Here is a 21,272-nt window from a genome sequence, read left to right on the forward strand (position 1 = left end):
AAATAGTATAATTTAAAAAAGAAACAATGACTATAATAAGGACCTGTCTGGCTAACTTGTGTAATGATTTACATGATCTACAGTGACACGAGATCAGTACACAAATGATGGTATATTATACACAGTGGGGATGTTGACAGTACAGATCATTTTCTTTCTCTTATGTTGTGCATGCAAATAACTTTAGCAATAAACTAAATGCAAAGGCCTTTACACGGTAGCTGTACAAGAAGACAAGTAAATGCTGCTTCTGCTTGTACTATGTTGGAAAAGGAGTCTGGCTTCATATGAAACAGCTCATAGAACTTGAAGAGAAATGAAAGAAAGTCATCAAATGTTGAAAAAGTAGTGTGTTAATACTGATTGTATAATAATAGAGGAGGGTTTGAAGAAGTCATAATGACAAGAGCATGTCATCGAAATATTTTTCTTGAAATATGAGGCACAGAGTGAGATGATGAGAGCTGAATTTAGGGACAAAGATACACAAGTATTGACACTAAATCATATCCTATTAAAGGACCAGTATGTAGGATTTAGGGGATCTGTTGTAAGAAATATACTATTCTCTTCATGCTCTCACTGAAAATAAAAACACTTTTGTTTGAGCAGGTCCTCTTCCTCAGAGACGGCCATGTTGCACCATCATGTTTATACAGTCGGCCAGATCTAAAGACGGCCTTTCACAGGTTTACGTTGAAGCTTGAATTTGGTGGTGTGAATGCGCCGTTGAGAGACTACGAAGAAGAAAGAAGAGGAATAAGTGGTTGCTGGTGCTGGCTAACCATTTTGTGTTGTGAGAGGTTTTCAGAACAAACATTTTTACTACTGGACGGCATACGTATATTATTTAGAACAAGAAAAAGCAAGGGAGCATGAATCCTTTTCGTCAAAGATGCAAAAACCTGAAGAAGTGGAACTAAATCGGGACAGCCAACAGCAGAAAACAAGGATAAACGTTGGTGTGGCTTTTCCCAAATGGAAATCACTGATGTGGTACAAATTTGTTCCAGAGTGACGCTGAAGTTGACTGTCTTCTGCTGGACAGATAATTTAGCCTACCAACCTAGGCCACTGCAGGCTCTTCTACATGCCTGGAGAGGGAGGGGCGGGTGTATTCAGTTGGTTACAATCTGCAACCTCACGGCTAGATGTCAGTAAATCCCCACACACTGATCCTTTAACTGACATACAGGTGTTGTTTACCTTTTTGTGAGGAGGAGAGAAACAATGATAGTTTTTAGGATACATTATAGTGAAAGCACTAAGCCTAGTTAAAACTGCAAGGGATCCTGTAAGAGCAGGTGTTTTCATGAAAGAAATAGAAAATAAATGTATCATCCCCACTCCTGTGCAGCAGGTGGCGGTGATGAGCAATAGGTTGGCATTCTAGGTCACGCGCGACAACAAAATAACTGAAAGAAGAGAACGGGACCCTTCACTGGTTATCATTATTCTGCCTCTTTATAGGTTTGCTTTTGCTGCTGGTGGGATTGTGAGCGCAGATTGAGCGCCACGTCTTTACTAGAATATATCGGTGTCATGAAAGTATAAGGACTTGAACGACTGCTTCACTTGCTTCGCGATATGTCTGCAGCGACGCTGAGGTAAAAACTGCGGACGGAAACGCGGTGCTATCTAAACGAACGTTACTCCCGAGTGAACAACTGCGAGATAGCATAGCAACTAGCTAGCTGTAGCAGCTAACAGCTATCCGGAATGATGCCATAGAGAATAATAATAATAATTCTCAATTAGTTAACCTAGCTGATAACCTCTGACACAGCACGTGAGGTCAGGTGATTTAGAAAAAGGTGTTTTCTTGACGCCTTCGAGATAACGTTCACGTTAATGCTAGCGAGCTATTTCTTTTCGTAGCTATTGCTACATTAAACGTTATTGCTAGGGTTACTTAGGGTGAGTTGAACGTAACCTAACGTAGTGCGTGATAACGTCATGCACCCAGTTTCCAGCTAGGTACAACTGACTAGAATGAGTGCAGTCCAATACAACATGTCATGCAATAAATATGCGTGAAGGTTATAATGTATTAACTCTTAGGCCATCTTTTGGGCTGCAGTTTGGTGCTGTTGAATTTCAATTGCGTCATGTAGCTAAGTAGGTGTTTTGAGGGCCCAGAAGACCAGATGAAATCGGTAATCTCAAACGTTGATATCGAGTAAATTGCCCTCAAAAGTACCACAACTCACTCTACCCACGTTTTCAATATGAGTTGTGATGTTTCACTGCAACACATAATGTCTTACATCAACACAAATGCACAATCACCTGGAGTAATGAGAGCTTTAGACTTCATCTGGTGTCCTGCAGTGTAGGTCAAAAGCTGCACTGCTTGTGTCATTCATCACTCTTTCTGGAAAGCTCAAACGTAATACTAATGAAACGTAAAAGTCTTTTCATATTCCACTACTGATGTATGTATTGGACTATAAACGTTGAAATGTAGGTGTTTGATGAGATTTAAGTTAACATTAAATAGTATCTTGGACGATAAACGGTTGATTCCACCAAATTCACTTCATATTACCAATACAAACAAAGTATTAATCAGGCTTTTTAAATACAATTTGATTAACCAGCTAGCCACAAGTTAACCAAAAACCATGTTGTTGTTGTTTTCTTGACTGTAGCACCACTACAAGCAAGCTGAATGTATTGGTCAACAAACTGCACGAGTACTTGGCTCACTCTCCAGTTGAGGACAGCAATGGAGCACCGACCTCGGAGGATGCAGATGGTACACTTTTCTTTTACTCTAATCATGCGTAGTTGAAAAATCATCATATTCACATAATCTGCATATTTTCATGCTTTATAAACAACTGTAACATGTGTTATTGCAGGTCGGACAAACAGGAGCTGTTCTGTGGGGAACTTAACAAGTCGTGCTGCAGCAGTGGTAACTGAACATTCTTGCAAGACTAAATCAAAGCTAGATACTTAAAGTGGATAACAATGTTTGTTAATGAAATTACAGTTAACTCACGAACAAGAAAATAACACGTATTTCAGTTGCCGCCGTTATAAAACAACAAAGACCTGAGTAAAAGTCTATCACCACGTTAGTAACCATGTGAAGATGTACAGCTCATGACCAGGGTTCAAAGTTAATAGTTGGCAGTTGCCAAATGTGAGTAAATGTAGTCTTTGGTGTGTAAATTATGGAAACCACCCACGACTCTGGCCAGTAGAAACTAATGAACTTCCTGACAGCTGCCTTCTCGCCCGCACTCCTGCTCATCCTCAGCTCTCCATAACTCTGTGCGCCGCCATCAATAGACAATAAGACTATATTTTAAGGTTCATAATATTTACCTGAATACACACATGTAGGATATTACTACAGACAATCTGGCAGTGATGTTGTGGAGACTTCTAGCCACTAAACTACACCATTACCTCTGACTATGCTCACATTTAATCTCCCATGGTTTCTCCCTTCTACTCAATGAACAGTTGTGGTCTAACTCCCCGGAGTACACAGTTATCTGTACTTTCTATTAATTCAGTATTCTAGCAAATTCAGATAGTTGTTTCTTACCGCTTTATTTACGACATTCATAGTCTCCTAGGATGAAATTGTTCTCATAAACCAAGTACTAGCTACTGAGTGAGCATCCCCCTTTGGGACATTAATTAGATATTCTAAACACCACCATTGACGTTGATTACGAACTGAAAACTAAACTAATAAAATGCTTTACTTTGTAGGTAGGAGTGGATACCAAATACTCAAGGAGGTGAGTCCTTATTTCATATTTAACCTGCAAGCATAGATATGGAATGGCATGATAAATAAACTAATATTTTATGCAGCTCATTGCTGAAAATACTGCATGTTGAACTAAAGTAAATGCGATGTATTTGTGCTGGAACAGAGTGAAAGTTGTTGTTTAAAATAACATCGGTAGCTCCCTGACTCACTTCACTTTGAAAGTACACTGCAGACCTGAGGAGACTGTTTCTTGACGCTACATGTTTTCTGTTTCACTGATGTATCAGAAAACCATCTGTCGTCGTAAAGCACTCTGGACTGGATGAATCCGGGGACTCAAATGCGAGTGAGGATGTGGATTTACCAGTTCATGCAAACGGTCGCCTCGACATCACCAGATTACCAAAAGGTAGGCCTTCACTTTTCCCCCATTATAGTTTCCTTGTTTACACATAATTGCACATTTGATAATGATGGAATGTCTTTGATTCATTGGCGATGTGTTTTTGTTAACACAGGCACTGTACTGGTGAGGCCTGAACCTGTTGACAATGGAAGAGACGACTTCAGGGGTCCTGAGTTTCGCAGCCGGAAATCGGGCGTACTGCGGAAAGAGTTCTCCAGAAGACGCGGAGGTCCGTCACTACTGGTTGATATTGTCATAACATTGCACATCACTGATTATGATTACTGAAACAAAAAGGAGACACATTGATTGCTTGTGGACAAAAGACAAAATGATCTTGATGTTAGAGAGAGAGAGAGAGAGAGAGAGATCAGTGGATACTCAGACTTTGATGTTATTAAACTCATGTTTTTCACTAATGACTGTGGTGTCCTTTTACAGGAGTTGAACACATGGAAATTGTCAGTTGCACTGCATGTGGCCGACAAGTCAACCATTTCCAGAAAGATTCCTTCTTTCGACATCCAGTTCTGAAAGTACTGATTTGCAAGGTGAGTCTGCTTATTTATACGTCTGAAAGAAATCCTCAACGTTCTGTAACCATACATCTTATCTTATCATTATGAAGTCAATGTTGATTGCTCAGTGTTATGGCTTTAGAATAATGACACCATCGATGTTAAGATTGGTTAGGAGTGCTTCTAGTTTCTCGGCACTGTTTAACAGGCACGTCTATTACTCGGATAATCACTTGCATTTCACCAGCGTCTTGTTTCTGTCCTGTCATGGTGGACTGTTACATCTTACATTGCAAAATTCTTCTTTAAATTGAGCTTATAATTATGTATAAAGTTACTGACATCATAACACGGAGGCTCCATAGTCTGAACCAAGACTGTAAGTGGTTGCTGGCGGTATCGGCAGTGTTCCATCAATGAGCCTGAAACCACTGTCTCTGAATTTGCCACAATCACTTTTCACGACCGTAGGCGCCCACGTCCACCCTGGTGAATACTATGCATCACGTGCAGCCATGAGAACGACAGAGTGGGTCCGTTGTGTAGTTGAAGTATTCGCTGCCGGACTTTGGAGGTGCTTTGAATTGCACTGGTTTTCATCGCTGGCGCCCACCAACAATGGAACGTTCCAAATCATCCAGAAATTTCGTGCTGTGTCCGCCCGCTGTGTTTGGGAAGGCAAGGCAACAAACTCCAGCTTGGCTAACCTCAGGAATAGTCCGTGACACGGTGCTATACCTCAATCTGCAACTTGCAGTTGTATTGTGCTGTGAAAATCCGAAAATGGTGAAAAAGCGCAGACTTTCAGCTACATTCACAGGAGCTCTGTGTTTATTTTCATGTTCAATATGAGGGGCAACCAGTTCGGCAAACTTTAAAGCTGGTATCCAGAAGTACTGGTGCCGATAATTCCATCTCTTGCATCAATGTGCTGTATTCCCCGTGTCTGGTCTAACATATTTATATTTCTTATCGAATTTGGTTTATATTTGTTTTGTTGATTAAGAAAATCTTCATGTTTCTTAAATACTTTTGTCTACGCTCTCTGCAACTCTTCTATTTACCGTTTTATTTTTGTCAGTCTTGCTACAAGTATTACTCAAGTGATGACATCAGCAAGGATGGAGATGGAATGGATGAGCAATGCAGGTAAGATTTGATCTATTCAGTATTTTAACTGCAGTATAAACATTTTACATTGTACAAGTGTTTTTATTATCTTTAATTTTTGCTCATGCAGATGGTGTGCTGAAGGAGGCAACTTGATCTGTTGTGACTTCTGCAGCAATGCCTTCTGCAAGAAGTGCATTCTGCGAAATTTGGGACGGAAGGAGCTGTCTGGCATCTTGGAGAGCAAATGGTACTGCTATGTGTGTAGCCCGGAGACCCTGTTTGACCTGGTGGTGGCCTGTGACAATGTGCTGGAGAACATGGAGCACCTGTGGTATCAGCAGCGCAGGAAGAACCGCGTGGAGCCGGAGAAGTCTGAACTTTACGCCATGTTGCCACACCTGCCACAAAACCTCCCTTTGGATAAATGGGATCACACCGGAATGGACGGTAACGTGGTGTTCAACTATAACACGCTGCACGTTTCCAAGGATGTCACCAAAAAGGCCAAACATTTAGTGGACTCGACGAACATCTTAAACCGGACGTTTGTCAACTTTATTCATACTGTGACAACAAACAAACAAGCTCCTGCTGTTCGCAATCTGTACCTGAACTCTTTCTTGTCAGTAGTGAAAGGCTTGCGAAAATCCCTCGCGGCACTCGAGGATAGCCTGAAGGAAGAATTCAGTGACTTGGATGTCTTGAGCTGTTGGGAAAAGTTCTTCAATGATGACTTTGATGCACAACCTGTAACAGATGCAGACACAGAGCCACACAAAAAGTGCTTGAGGGACTTGCAGAAGTTAGCAGCGGAACATCTGGAAGGTTATGATTCTGACTCCAAAGGCTTCCCGGATGGGAGAACTGCACACGCCGGCCCTGGGAAAACCACGGATTCAGATCCACATGTAGCGAGACAGAGGGCACAAAAGATTGGCCTGAAGCCTTCTGAGAGCCGAGTCAACATGACGAAGAAACTAGTAGTGAAACTTACACCTGTGCCAATGGAGCAGGGGCCGTCCTCTGATGCCCCAGAGAAGGACGTCCACACGAACGATAAGAAGTCGGAGGGAAAGGAAGTCTCGGACGGTGAAGAGACGGGTGTTGTAGGTGCCAAAGCTGACAGCAAGATGAGTACTGATAACTCGAATGCGTCCCTACACCCGGAAGAGGAACAGGGCAACAGACGCTCTCCTCGCGTGAAGACGACGCCGTTGCGCCGACCGAGTGACGTCAAGGCCAAGAAGTCTCGTTCGGCAGTAGACAGCGACAGTGACTCCGACCCCGAGGAAACCTCCAGCTCAGCACCGGCCAAAAACACCGAAGAACAAAGTGTGAACAGAGCAAGAGACGACTCTGACTCGGATGAAGTCCCTGCCGCTCTGCTCGAGCGAGCGGCTGTCACGCAAAGCTCTGATGAAGCGCAGAGTGACGAGAACGGCGGAGAAGCGTCAACGAAGGTGACCAAGAAATGTCTCTTTTGGCTCACTAAGAACACCCCGATGTCACCGGAGAAGATGCGCCGCAAACGCAAAATGTTGGAGCGCTCCCCCGAGTCTGACTCGAGTAACAGGAGGGTCAAGTCGCGAAGGGGGAGTGGGACAGATTCCTCGAGTGATGATCAAAATTCACAGAAGAAAGTGCAACACTTGAATACGCTGAGGCCAATCGGGAAGTCTCACCTCGTCAAACGAGAAGAAGAAGGCGGGGCTAGAGTGCAGGGAAGGATGCAGGCTGGGAAGTCGAAGGCTAAATCTCACGGGAAAGAAATGGAGTCGCCATCCTCCTCAAGCGACGACGGCGATGATGACGACGACGACGAAGACGACGACTCTGGGAGTGAAGGAAGCGATCAGAAGATGAAGCCAATCACTGAAGATGTGGCCTTAATGGGGGCAACAGCATTCCACCAATCATCGGGTGAGTCTTATATTTATTATTTTATATCTAGATCTACAGTATATCTTGTCAGTGGATATTAGGTTTCCTGGTGGAAAGCTCAATGGCTAAAACCTATAAGCAGAAATGTGTGATTGTATCAGAATCTTTAATAACACTTGATGTTGTCACTCTGCTCAAACAACAGAGTAATTCATTCTTCTAATATTTCTGTTTTTGCAGGAGATGAGGAGCAGTCTGGGCCCTCGTGGGCAGCAGAAGATGATGATGATGATCCAGAAAATAGGTATGGTTCAAAAAGCCCGGATGTAGAGTTTGTAAAACACCCTATATGTAAAAAAAAGGCAACTTTGAACCCCAAACCCCAGAAATCGTGCAGCACTCGTGTGATTCTGACTCATTTGCGGTCTAGTCAATCAAGACCAAAGCGTAGCTGCAGCAGAGGCCCAGCAATCAAATACACATCGTAGAGGTACTCTGTTAAGCAGATGGCCCACACGATGACACACTGAGTCTTCAGAGAACAGGCTTCTGAATGAGAGGCAGCATACTCTGCTTGTCTGTGTGTTGTTTATTGAAGCTCAATTCTATTGCTTCTCATTTTTCTTAATACAGAACACGCACAGAATGCTTGTCTATGTTTTATTTAGTGTGCAATCCCAGTATACATGTAAATGATAGAGATGCATTTTACTTAAAGATTTTATTGTTAATATTATATCTTATACTTGACATGATAATCGTAAACAGAAGGGAAACCGTGCAGTTGACCCGTGAAGAGGTCCCAGCATACTTCTGAACAATGAATGAAACTTATTTAGCTTTACGGCTCCGCCTGTTTTCAATGAGAGTATTTGAACAAATGTAAAACGTTTTGAACTTTATAAATTCTTATAGAATGCACAAAGAACTGTTGTCCTGCAGTGAGCAGCACTGTTATCTTAACTGTTATTTACAGGTGAAGTACAAAGATTGAAACATGCCTGTCAGATTCTCTGCCCACATTTACATTTCAAGAATAAAATTACAAGTATTATTTTCAATCAACCAAAACCTTTAAGCATGTAAACAACTTTTATGCTTCACCTTGAGAACCATCTTTTTGATGTTATGCTTTAATTATAATAAGATGGCAAAAGTATTGTTTGTTAACACGTCTGATACAATGTACCCGGCTCTGTAAATGCAACTTAGCTTTATGTTATACAGCTTTTCAGTTCTTTTACGCACATAAGTCACATTTCCTTCCTTTTTAATTTTGGACACAGAATATATGAAGTAATTATTTAACCACACATTTACTTACGGCTACTGTTTCATGATTTTTGGTTTGCATTTGATGCCAGTGTTGATACATTATGTCAGAGTGTGATTTATTACTTTGTTTTGAAAAAGACGATAACGAAGGTATCTTGAACATCTGTAGATCTCAGGATTTGTTATCGGGCTTCACTGTCCACCTGCCACACAGAGTTGGAACATTTGTAAGCACAGAAAATGTTTCTGGTAATAAACACCCAAAGCCTCACCCAAACACCGTCAACATTTGTTATATTTTCTTTCCACTGATATCAAGTTTTCTAAAATACAAATCATGGTAGACGCCAACGTCAACCAGTTGCAGTTGAAACGATTTGAAGTGCATTTCGATATAACTTCCTTATTTCATCGTTAAACGGTGCTTTGCAGTAGTTTATTCAGGGCATCGACAGCAAGGCTCTGGTATTTACACATGGTTACCATGAGGAATACTCCTGGTATGCAGTCTCTTCTTTTTTTTCTGCGGTTCCAGAAACTACAAATACGAGTCCTTCTGGACTGCTGGCACTCCCACAATCCCCCCTAATGTAGTTCAGAGCAGGCTTTATGGCAGAATGACACTCTGGAGGTCTTGAGTGCTCATTTGTACCATTAAATAGACACATCCGGTGTATCACTGGCTTCACTGACAGTCAAATGTCTCAAGTAAAAGCCTTTTAACATGAGAACCAGGTACTGTTTCCCCAAATGATCTCAATGACCAGATCACATCCGTCCTATTCCAAATATTTGGGCTGTGATGTGTGGAGTTTCTGTTCAGCCTTTAGTGGTATTTATTGGTATCACATTGCTGCTACTACTGCCTTTACATACTTATGCAGCACTGACCTTAGCTTATATCTGTATCTATTTATGTTAGAATATTTGAGATGCAGAAACGCCTGGTAAAGTTGCTGCTGGAGCTTTGGAACGTGCACCTTTGCATTATGGGAAATATGCTATAGTGGTGATAAGAGGGCTGGAGGTCTTTCAGTGTTTTCTACTCGTAGAGTTCAGAGACGGTGACGTTTTATTTCTCTCACATTGCTGCTTTCACAGAGATTCTCTTCAAGAGTTATCGCTCTCAAGTTACAAACAAATATTGTTCTGCTTGCTTTACCGCAAGTAGTAGCTAGGTTTTGAGATATTTGACTTTTCTGACACTCCTCCAGTACAATGGAGGTGGAGGAAATGTTGTTATTGCTGCTCATGGCCAATAACAACAGCACAGGGTTTGTGTGGAGGTTCTGGCGTCAAAATAGGTCATGTGACGGACAAAACAATGAAAAAGATCTAATGTCACATGCATTCAGAAATGACTTTTTATTTGTATTTCCATGTGGCCACTAGTGTCAAAAAGTCGTGAACAACTTTTTTTTTTTGCCATTCATGTGTTGTTTGGCTGGCCTGGGAAAGCCTCAGTTGTGCCTCTGCATGTGATATGTGCCCAGTAAGTAAGGCAATGTCTTTGTTAATCAAAATACTTTACAGTCCTCGTGATGACCCTCATTGGATGCTTTAAGTCTGATCTCAGAGCATGCATCGGACACATTCAGTGTATCACTAGCTTCATTGTCTGTCGAGGGTCTCGAGTAAAAATTCCTAACATGAGATTCTGATTCCAGATATTATATTTAATGACCAGTTGTTATAAATCCCATTCCAAATACTTGGGCTGTGATGGTGGAGCTGCTGTTCATCTTTCCTCTCGTTTAGTGGTATTTATTGAAACCCGCAGCAGTGTTTCTGTATGTTTTACCCCACTTTCTATACACAGAATATACATTGCTGCTGACCATTTTTCTAAAGCATACTGTAGCTTTTAAAACTAAAGAATTATTTTTTATCGTATTCAAACCCGCTTGACCAGCTGTTGCGTTTTTCTCCAGTAGTGCAGATAAAAACAATTTGTGTTTAAAAAAAACCCCCAAAACCTTCCGTGTCAGTGCTTTGAAATGTCAATGGGACCGTTGTATATCTGAGGATTGAGAGTGGGTCGTGAAACAACTATTATGCAAAGAGCGACCAAATTCACATTGTGCCTTTTTAATGACACCCATGTTTGTTTCTCATGTTTTTTCCAGGTCGGATTTTCTGACAGCACAGCAGTGAATGCAGTGCTGTTAGGCAACAATCACTTAAATCTGGGATATCGTAGCCTCCTATTGGCCCGTTTTTTCTTATTTCTTTCTTCAAAAGTCTGTTTTCAGCTGAAGTGAAAGCACAACTTTAACGTTAGGAAAAAAAAATAAAAAATGGTCAGCAGAAATGTAAAGTTTACCTTGTTCATAGCTAGTGGGCTAAACATGTGTTATTCCATTAAAATCCACACAGCATGCGATTACCAATGGCCGATGATGCCAAAAATCATGTGTGGCTGTATGTTCATTTTCTACAGTGTTTTTCTGTTTCGTCCTATTGAGGCATGTCTAATGAGATCCAGGGCTCTGGCCTGTTACTGCTGCTGTCGTCTGGCAATATACACGACTTTTACTGTAAACTCTCACAAGACATTGGATTAAACACCTGTGAAAATGGCAGTCGTCCTCTCCGCAGTGACCTGCGTTGACAACCGCACTTTGAGATCAGACCTGTGCGTGTAATGCAGGTTTGACCAGAGACTAGAGGAACTCGAGCCAGACGCATGTAAGCCGTTTGACTCTCGGCGATCACGTGTAATTACAAGTCCGCTCCATGTTGTGAAATGCGTGTTGAACGCAGGTAGATGTAGAAGGAGTTTAAGAGGGTAACTCATTGAATGTACTAAAACACAATATGGTATAGAAACCATTAAGCTTTTTCAATTTAGAAAACATGAACTGTATCAGGTTATGTGCATCATTTCCTCATTTTTTTTTAAAACTTTATTCTCCACCGGAGTAAAAAAGGGTTAAGAGCCGTTCTGAGTAAATATTTATGTATAGACTTTGTAAGTAATTCAGTGTTTGTGTCTCACATGTTTTTCTCTTCTCTTTATTACAACAATAATTGGCTGGTAGCACCAGAGGAGCCGGTTGCCTTCCAGTCGGCTCTCGGTTTGTGTTCAAAAAGGCCTGAAGCTCTTTTTAACTGCGAGAGTCACGACTGGATGAACAAGAGATCAATGCAACTTTTATTTTTCACATGGAAAAAAAAATGGAGTAGTGTCTGTTACAGACTCGAGCAAGCGAAAAACATTGTAGGAAATACAAGTCTCCCTCCCCTTGCCCCCAAAGGAGAATAAAAACGTATGACTATCTGTTTTTTTTTCTGTGAAGAATACTTGTTGTAATAAATTGGTACTCTTAAAAACGTCTCTGTATCATTTTTCTTTTTTTCCCGCTCTGGCATTATTTTACATGTATGTCTTCCAGTGTTGTGCCAGTTCACTTTAATTGGTCTGTGACTTGACTAACAGCTGTAAATTGGCACATCAGTCCAAGACTATTATTGACACATAATGTGGATTACTGAAGATATCTGATTGGATTTATGATTTATTAATCAGCTGAAGGACTATTTACTCATAACCAACACTAAAAAAGAAAACTCTTATTTTAAGTCCAACTCTAATAACATTTGATTGTGATTTTGCCTTGGAGTGTAACAATATCCAGCTGCAGACGATGTTTCTGATCATGAAATGAACTTCAGGTACCTTTTCCTTCTTTTCCACTTTTGAAAGAATCGCTAAGAAAATGCTCTTGGCCCAAATCAAAGCCAACTACTCGTCGGGCGATGAATTCTCTTCGGATGAGGAGCTGCAGGAGGACGAGTCAGAGGATGAGAAGGAAAAACAAAGAAAAGAAGATAATGAAACGGATGAAAATGGTAAGTATCTTTTTTTTTTCTTTCTTTTTTTTAAAGTAGCACATATCTAGCTTTTCACTTGTGCATTTTAAAAAAAAAATAAGCACATATTCTTTTTCCTTTTTTATTCCTATTGATCTTTTGTAGAATTTGACATTTGCATTTTTTAACCAAAGTTGTGGCTAGTTGTGAACATTTAAAATGATACAATACATCTGCTGCAGGGGAGGAATTGACTTCAGACTCGTCTGACAACGCGTCTAATGGGCCCAACTCCAGGCACCGCCTCCTCCGCCGCAAACTCACCTTAGATGAGGGAACACCAAGTGACGAGGCTGTGGCCGAGAGTGCGGTGGCAAAGCCGGAGAGCAAGCAAAGAGCCGGCAGCAAACACCTGAGCTGTAAGGACACGTCTAACCTTAGAAACCAAACTGTCTTTAACCTGCTTTGCTTTAATGTCTGACTTCGATATCTGTCAAGCTGATAGTGAAAGTGATGGGGACAGAAAGGAGTCGGAGCCGGAGGATCTCGGGATGAGCGAGGAGCTGAGTCAGTCAGAGGATGAGGCCGGTGGAAAGGGACCCAAAAGGTACATGCCATCGATTTAAATCAAAAACCAGTAACAATAGCAAAGTAAAGTAGGGGGACAGTCAGCAGACTAACTCAGTGATGTCTTAATGCAGCAATATGATGTTAGACTGACGGACCTCTTTTGGACCACATTTGACTTCATATTGCTGTGTGAAAAAAACAAATGTATTGTCCGTCACACACACACAAGCACATATGTGTAATATGTACTTAGCTCATTTTAGTTTCTTATTCTCTTCTTTTTATCTCCAGAGTATCCAGTAAAGTGAAAGAGGCCCGCCGTAGTTACGAGCGGAAGAAACCAGTGCCCTGCATCTGGTTGTCTGACTCCAACAGTGAAAAGGTCTGTTGTCATAACCAAGTGGCTTATTAATGTTATTTATTTTATCTGTTGCTGTTCACCTGTGATACTTGAAACTTGGGAGTTGGCTCTGATGTCTAACGGTCATATCATTTGGTGGTTCTTAACTGCATTTGAGCAGAGTGACGAAGAGGACGCAGACGAGGAGAACAGCGACAGCAAAGGCACCCCTAAAGGACGCAAAAAGATCCGCAGAATCATTGACGACGAGAATCTCCGTGCTGAGACCCAGGAAGCCCTCAGAGAGGAGCAGGAGAGATGCAAACGTCTGGCAAGCAGGGAACAACAGATAGACGACAGGAGAGAGGTAGTGCAACACACAGCAGGTCCAACAGACCATTGAACCTCACTGTGTCCATGATGGATAGTTAGTCATTTAAAGCATTGCTGCAGCATTAGATCCTTTTATCCCTGTTGATAAATGACCATGATTGGGGTTTTCTAAGGGGGAGGACCAAACTGACAAAATGCCCACATTTGTTTTCCAGATTATTGTTATAACGGATGATCCGTCTCAAGTGACGGGCCCGATCACCACCAAGCTGATCCTGGATCAGGATGAGGAGACCAAAAAGCCTCTTGTTCAGGTGCACAAGAACCTGGTGACGAGACTGAAGCCTCACCAGGTGGACGGTTAGTTTGTCTTTTCAGTCACACTGATCAATCCCCAAAAAAACACAACTGGTCTGCTTGATTTCAATGGCAACACTTTGGCACACTGGTTTGTCTGTAATGGGTGTGACATTCAGCCATTAATGCTGATCAGTACTGCTATCTATTATCTGCATATTTTCAGGGTTAAGTCCAAGTTTTGTGTTCAGACGAAGCGTAACTGGCCATGTTCTCTTTGCGCTCCAACACAGGGGTCCAGTTTATTTGGGACAGTTGTTGTGAGTCTGTGAAGAAGGCCAACTCTTCTCCTGGAACAGGCTGTATATTGGCCCACTGCATGGGCCTGGGAAAGACTCTGCAGGTGAACACATATCCACTCTCAATATTCTCATTTGCTTTAATTTATGCAAAGATAATTAATACACCAAACATTTCAGCACCCTGAAATTCATTATTTTAGTGCTTGTTCATCAGCCATCTTAAACTATGCTTTAATGACTGCGGTCAGTAGCCTATGCATCATATTCATATCTGTGTTATTTTATAGGTGGTAACTTTCCTCCACACGGTGCTGCTGTCAAAGAACCTGAAATTCAGAACAGCGCTGGTCGTATGTCCGCTCAACACTATCCTCAACTGGGTCAGCGAGTTCAAGAAGTGGCAAAGCGACATGCGACAGGATCAAGTAAAAGTATGCAAAGTCACAAATGGGCAATACTTGATTTTTGTGCCTCAGATGCTTTATGTCTCCCACTTGGTGGTTAATGTTCAGATGCAACAAATATGTTTCAGGTCACAGAACTGGCCACAAAAAAGCTTCCAGGGCTCAAGGTCAGGGCTCTGCAGCGGTGGCACAGAGACGGAGGTGTTATGATAATGGGGTATGAGATGTACCGCATCCTGTCACTCGGCCAGAAATTCACGGATGAGCAGGTCAAGAAAGAGTTAAAGAGCATACTGGTGAATCCAGGTACAGTAACGGTGTCATGGCAGGATATCATTAGAAGGTTTTGTGTGTCATTGAAACTGTTTCGATCCGTTTTCTCTCCTGTTTTTTTTCCTTCAGGTCCAGACTTTGTGATTTGTGACGAGGGACACATCCTGCGCAACGAGGCAACCAATATCTCCAAAGCTATGAATGCCATCAAGACCCAGCGGAGAGTGGTGCTAACTGGCACACCACTACAGAACAACCTGAAGGAGTGTGAGTCTGCAGCACTACGTCGTATTCAATATACCACAAGATCACACTTTGTTTGAAAGGATGTAGTATATTTATATATATCTCAAAACACAAAATCCGATGTCATTGATGTGCTAAAACTGCAAGTTACAGACTGTTTTGACTCAAACTCTTCTTATTGATGAGGGGTTATGGAAAAAACGTATTCATGTAGGAATTGAGATTCTTATCCGATACGATTATGAATTGATTCACTACGACAAAGGAAACGTTGCTACTGATGGACAGTAAACCTAGACACCAAGTCTAAGTTGTGCCAAGTATGAGTGTGTACTGCGTTGAAAAATACCAGTTTTACGGTCTTATTTTGTGTACAATTACATATAAATATATATAAATAATACATACTATATTAAATAATATTAAAAAGTGTTTATTCGTGCTAGCTTAGCATGAATAAATGTTACATTTTGTCTTAGGTTTACCTTTGTGTGTTTAGATTATTGCAATCAGTTGATATGACCTTTTTAAATACAGAAACTTTATAATGTTATACTCACTTTAATCTGCTTTCATGCCGTCATTTGTAGATCCTGAAATTAGCTTCCCTATGTACTGAATCAAGAATTGATTTGGTATCGATTTGTGCCCCCAAGAATCTAAATCGAAGCATGAGCCATCAAGAGATTCCCACCCTTAATACTGATGCATGTTATTTTGCTCCCACAGACCACTGCATGGTCACTTTCATCAAGAGGAATCTGCTGGGCTCGCTGGGCGAATTCCGAAACCGCTTCATCAACCCCATACAGAATGGCCAGTGTGCTGACTCCACGTCAAGAGATGTCCGAATCATGAAGAACCGAGCACATGTGCTTCATGCGATGTTGGTTGGATGTGTGCAGGTAAATACTGTTCTGCCCTTAGCACACTGAAAATGTACACACACACACACAGTCTGCTTTTATATTTCAGCTCTCACAACACTGTGTCCATCTTTTGTTTCCTAGAGAAGAGATTACTCTGAGTTGAATCAGTTTCTGCCTCCCAAACACGAGTATGTGCTGGCAGTGAGGATCTCCCCGCATCAGTACAAGTTGTACCGCTACTACCTCGACCACTTCACCGGTAAGAGTCTTCACTTTTTTCACTCTAAGGAATGTAGATGTACTCATTTTAAGTATACGTTGTGTTTTCTGTCCTATGAGGTGACAATCGTTTCACTAAAGTATCTACATGTATTGGTCAAGAGAGTTGTGAAGATATAGTATTTATTCATCTTTCCATAGCTCTACTTTAGCCTTTAAGGGGCTCGATGTATTGCCTCCACATGGCTCTCAACATGGAGTCGGATGATCCGGCAACTTTAACTTTAAAATGAATATAGTGGTAGAACCCAAGTCTGACAGAAGAGTGAAAGTTTACTCATAACTTATCCAACTCAGTTACATTCAACTCACTAAAATATCAAAGGCTGAGATATGATGATCATCAACTGATAACCAAAAGGAAGTAAACGTCAGCAATGGTGGTGTTCCCTAAAAAAAAAGCAGAAATTTCATTTAAATTCTGTGTTTCACAGATGTTGGACCATCTGAAGTACGTACATGTTTGTGTTTCTCCAGCTATGGGCTCCGTGTTTAACGCATCTAAGGTGAGAACCAGAGCAAACCTGTTCAAGGACTTTCAGGTGCTCGGACGAATTTGGACTCATCCCTGGTGCCTTCAGCTCAACCGCATCCGCCAATTAAACCAGGTATAACAACAACAATCACCACGCGATAGAATGCTCGTTGATTCATTATTCGTCGATGTTAAGCGTCTAATATTTGAATCAACACTTAACTGGATTTTTATGACTGAAATATTTGGAAAAGAAGAACAAAATGACAGCGACAGCTCTGCAGGGAAATGAAGAAGTCGCCGCGGCTGAGAGGTGAGACTTACTACTACGTCATAATCTAGACTCACAAATCATCATCACCTCATTTGTTTCTCATTAAATCTGCACATCTAGTGGTTTATTAAAAAAAAGCTTGACTTTGTGATCTTTTATGTGCCTTTGAAAGCCGTGTTCAGTTAGTTGAATTATGTCTTCCTGTAATTATAAATACACAAAACCTTTTAAAATATGTCGTCACCTCTGGAACAACAAACTGTGAAAGAAAATCAGAAGTACTTTCTGAATCCACTCTGGTTCACTGAAACTGCTTAAAGTTCTCAACCTTATTTTACGACATATATTTTATTTATAAAGACTTTATTCCCTTTCTTTGCCCGATGTAGTGGACTGAGAGAGAACGACGCAAAAGAAGGGAATAACAATGACGGCAGTGCAGCAGCAGTGGACGGTATTAAAACTCCCATTTCTCACTAATGGTCCCACCCTGAGGGGTTCGCACACTAAAATATATTTTTCTGTGAAGGAGAGAAAGCAACCATGAGCCTGGATGCGGACTGGTTCAAGAATATGGTCTCTGAAGAGGACGCCAAAATCATGGAGCACTCTGGGAAGATGGTGCTCTTGTTTGAGATCCTCAGAAAGGCTGAAGAATTGGACGATAAAGTGTATGTTCCTCTTCTCATCTAAAGGCAAATCCAAACACAGAAAGACTTTGAGCGGTCTGTCAAGACACGGGCTCGCCCTCACATCTAACCAAATCAATGTGTGTTTTTGCATTTTTAGGCTTGTGTTTAGTCAGTCTTTGATCTCATTAGACCTGATTGAGGATTTCCTCAAGACTTCTCACAATGCCCGACACCCATCGTCATCCAAAGGTATTCTGTTTATGGCAAATAAGTTATTAATTCATAGAGGAAACGTCCTCCTTGATGGTGCTTCACTTCTGATTGTTGTGCTTTATTCTGACAGCGGGCAGCTGGATTAAAGACATTGATTACTATCGACTCGACGGCTCCACCGACGCTGTGACGAGGAAGAAATGGGCGGATCAGTTCAACAATGTCTACAATTTGCGGTACAGATCATCTGACTTTTATTTCAATCTTTCTACGTTGATTAGCATGAAATAAGATCCGGACAGAATATTTCAAATTGCCCCGACAAAGTTTCTTCTGATGGATTGTTCTCTGTTTTTAGCGGCCGATTATTTCTCATCTCAACGAAAGCCGGCTCACTTGGCATCAACCTCGTTGCGGCCAACAGGGTCATCATCTTCGATGCCTCATGGAATCCCTCGTATGACATACAGAGCATCTACAGAGTGTACCGCTTCGGTCAACTCAAGCAGGTGTTCATCTACCGCTTCTTGGCTCAGGTGAGCTCCCCGTCATCTATATCGGCCCCTTTACAGTTTGCAGTGCGCTGGTTTTAACACGTTTTTTCAATAAATGCAGCTATAAATTACCAGTTGAACAGAATGTTATGGTTGCATTATGTGTTTTGGGGACAAAATGGAAAGCTTCTTGACAATTTCAGTTCTGCTCCATAAATAAATGTTAGTTTTGTTCTGTCTTTCCCCAAATCTTTGCTTTTTTTGCTTTAGAAACACTGGATTAGTTCTTTTGAGGGCAGTAAAAATAATCTAATTGCCATTGGGTTGTATTTTTTTCTGGACCCATAAAGCTTTCAGTTTATTACTGCGATCATTTTCCTCTCCAGGGCACCATGGAGGAGAAGATCTATGATCGCCAGGTGACCAAGCAGTCTCTGTCCTACCGAGTGGTGGATCAGCAGCAGATTAAAAGGCACTTCACCTTTTTCGAACTGACCGAACTTTACACATTTGAGCCAGACCTGCTGGACGACCCGAACTCTAAGAAAAGAAAAAGAACCAACTCTGTTTTGCCAAAGGTGACTTTTATTTTCACGTTCTTTGATGCCGTGTGAATATTTTAGCAGCTGTCTGGAATTGGCAGTATTGAATGACTTTTTGTGCGTCTGTTTTCTCAGGATAAGATCCTGGCGCAGCTATTACTAACGTGTAAAGACCAGATAGTGTCTTTCCACGAGCATGGATCTCTGTTGGACCATAAACAAGAGGAGGAGCTCAGCGAGGCAGAACGCAAAGACGCGTGGGCCGAGTACGAGGCTATGGTAAAGAGCTGTTCACTGCAACGCATGAAGTGTAATGAGCAGGGCTGTGTCTAGTCTAGACTTTAAAGTGTTTTACATTACACCTCTGTGTGCTGACTGTATCTACATAATGTGTGTGTTTGTCTTCCAACCAGAACCAGAACCCCTTGGACACGAAGACCAATGACGAGCTAGTGGTATACATATATGTCATTTGCATATATCAACTGCTGCGGGTGATGTTTGTGGTTTTATTCAATGAATTTACATGAACATTTTTTGCAGGACTTGCTGAAAAAGAGCAGAGCAGATGTGTCATTGGCCTTTCTGTCAGTGCAGAATATGGATTCTTGCACCATCGAGGGGTACATGTTAAAAGTGGTGAGTGACATTCAGGCTTCACGGTAACGTGATGAATGGAAGATTTAAAATAGGAGTGGATTTATTGATTTATTGCTTGGTGTTGGCTGAAGGAGTATATTTATTTATTCTGCACTTAGGTGTGGAAGAAACAAAGAACAATACACGTATGGCCCCCATGGCCCAAATGTGAATTGCGTCTGGGGTTTGACAGGAAGAATCTATTTACATCTCAGTGGTGCTCGAGCTGCTGTTGAAACTACAAGTAGAGCTCATCTGTTCACTTTTAATGTTCCCGAGCAGATGACCAGCCTTTCCTTGAACCGCTGTGTTTAGTGCTCACACAATACATTCCAACACCTCCCACGGTTAATCGACTCACTAGTCAGTAGACAGAAAATAGTTAGCAACTATTTAAATCATTTATTAATCTTTTTTTTATTTTTTAAGAAGAAATATATTTCCTAGTTCCAGCTTTTTAATTGTAAAAACTGTATAAACTTTATTTATGTTGCAGCGGGAACAGGATCCTCAGCTGCCGGAGGCCGCGGCTTTGGCCAAAGCTCGGAATTGGAAAGTGTGTGATGAGAAGGAGCAGGAACGTAAACAGGCATTTTATCGAGAGGTTCTCGCATACCAACAAACGGTAAGTCATTTATTATACGCGAGTGTGTGAATGCGTGTACTTATGTACAAACAGCCATTCTCACGTTTCAACCAAATCCCTCCACACAGCTCACACACAGCATTCACGCCATCCTGAACAGTCGAAGGAAAGCGATGCAGGCGGCCGTGAGCACTGTGGTCCAGCCCGGACCGACTTGAAGAATAAAACACTCCGCAACACATTATCGGATGTTATAGAGTCATATTTCCAAGCCGTAGAAATGTAAGTCATGCATTTTCAATAGCGATGTTCAGGTACAATGATAGTTTTGTTTTGTAACACTTTGAGCACTTTAACTAGCACAGGAATAAGTTGTCTTTTTATTATGAGTTTGCAAAGACTTGGGTTAGCTGCTTCGTACCAAAAGCTTTTGTGTTGAGTCCCTTTACACACAGTAGGATTACTGCATATGCCTTACAATAATGTTACCATGAACTGCTTTTTCTATTCGTTTAACTTTTTGTTTACCATTTCTTACAATTATGTAATAAATTAACAAAATCAGTTATTTTGTCCATGTTTGTCAACCAGCCATGACAGAGTTAGCAGAGATATGTTTAATATAGTAGGAGTGTTAATAGTGATTATATCTGTTGCCGGTTGTGAAGGAGTCCTGCTGGAATTGTGCAGGACAATGAATTTGAAACTTTTTGTAAGGAAAACAATTTTTCTCAAATATCTTCCTCTAAAACCAAATTCATA

The 21,272-nt window shown here is 41.4% G+C and overlaps 1 protein-coding gene across 1 annotated transcript; it reads left to right on the forward strand.

The window, feature by feature from the left end:
* The first annotated feature begins 1,486 nt into the window (after positions 1–1,486).
* On the forward strand, positions 1,487–21,068 carry LOC306704955 (transcriptional regulator ATRX-like). The gene is made up of 35 exons (XM_079171572.1): positions 1,487–1,607; positions 2,652–2,758; positions 2,865–2,920; positions 3,733–3,761; positions 4,024–4,145; positions 4,255–4,371; positions 4,584–4,693; positions 5,742–5,809; positions 5,901–7,693; positions 7,895–7,958; positions 12,636–12,781; positions 12,985–13,161; positions 13,241–13,349; positions 13,604–13,694; positions 13,834–14,019; positions 14,201–14,345; positions 14,576–14,685; positions 14,872–15,015; positions 15,117–15,294; positions 15,391–15,528; positions 16,237–16,412; positions 16,518–16,635; positions 17,133–17,263; positions 17,385–17,443; positions 17,794–17,858; positions 17,934–18,075; positions 18,194–18,285; positions 18,380–18,485; positions 18,608–18,785; positions 19,130–19,321; positions 19,421–19,564; positions 19,699–19,740; positions 19,829–19,924; positions 20,421–20,549; positions 20,639–21,068. Exons 1-35 carry the CDS (start codon positions 1,588–1,590, stop codon positions 20,726–20,728), a joined length of 5,670 nt encoding a protein of 1,889 aa, XP_079027698.1. The 5' UTR covers positions 1,487–1,587; the 3' UTR covers positions 20,729–21,068.
* The last annotated feature ends 204 nt before the right edge of the window (positions 21,069–21,272 follow it).

This window comes from Pholis gunnellus, assembly GCF_910591455.1.
Source record: "Pholis gunnellus genome assembly, chromosome: 13".
Taxonomy (NCBI): Eukaryota; Metazoa; Chordata; class Actinopteri; order Perciformes; family Pholidae; genus Pholis; species Pholis gunnellus.

What these genes read in the sequence shown, in the direction of transcription:
- LOC306704955 (XM_079171572.1), top strand. Translation starts at nt 1,588, where the DNA reads ATGTCTGCAGCGACGCTGAG. An exon ending in TAATGAAACGGATGAAAATG is followed by an intron (nt 12,782 to 12,984) that starts GTAAGTATCTTT and finishes CATCTGCTGCAG; the next exon opens with GGGAGGAATTGACTTCAGAC. An exon ending in GCATCCGCCAATTAAACCAG is followed by an intron (nt 17,264 to 17,384) that starts GTATAACAACAA and finishes TATTTGGAAAAG; the next exon opens with AAGAACAAAATGACAGCGAC.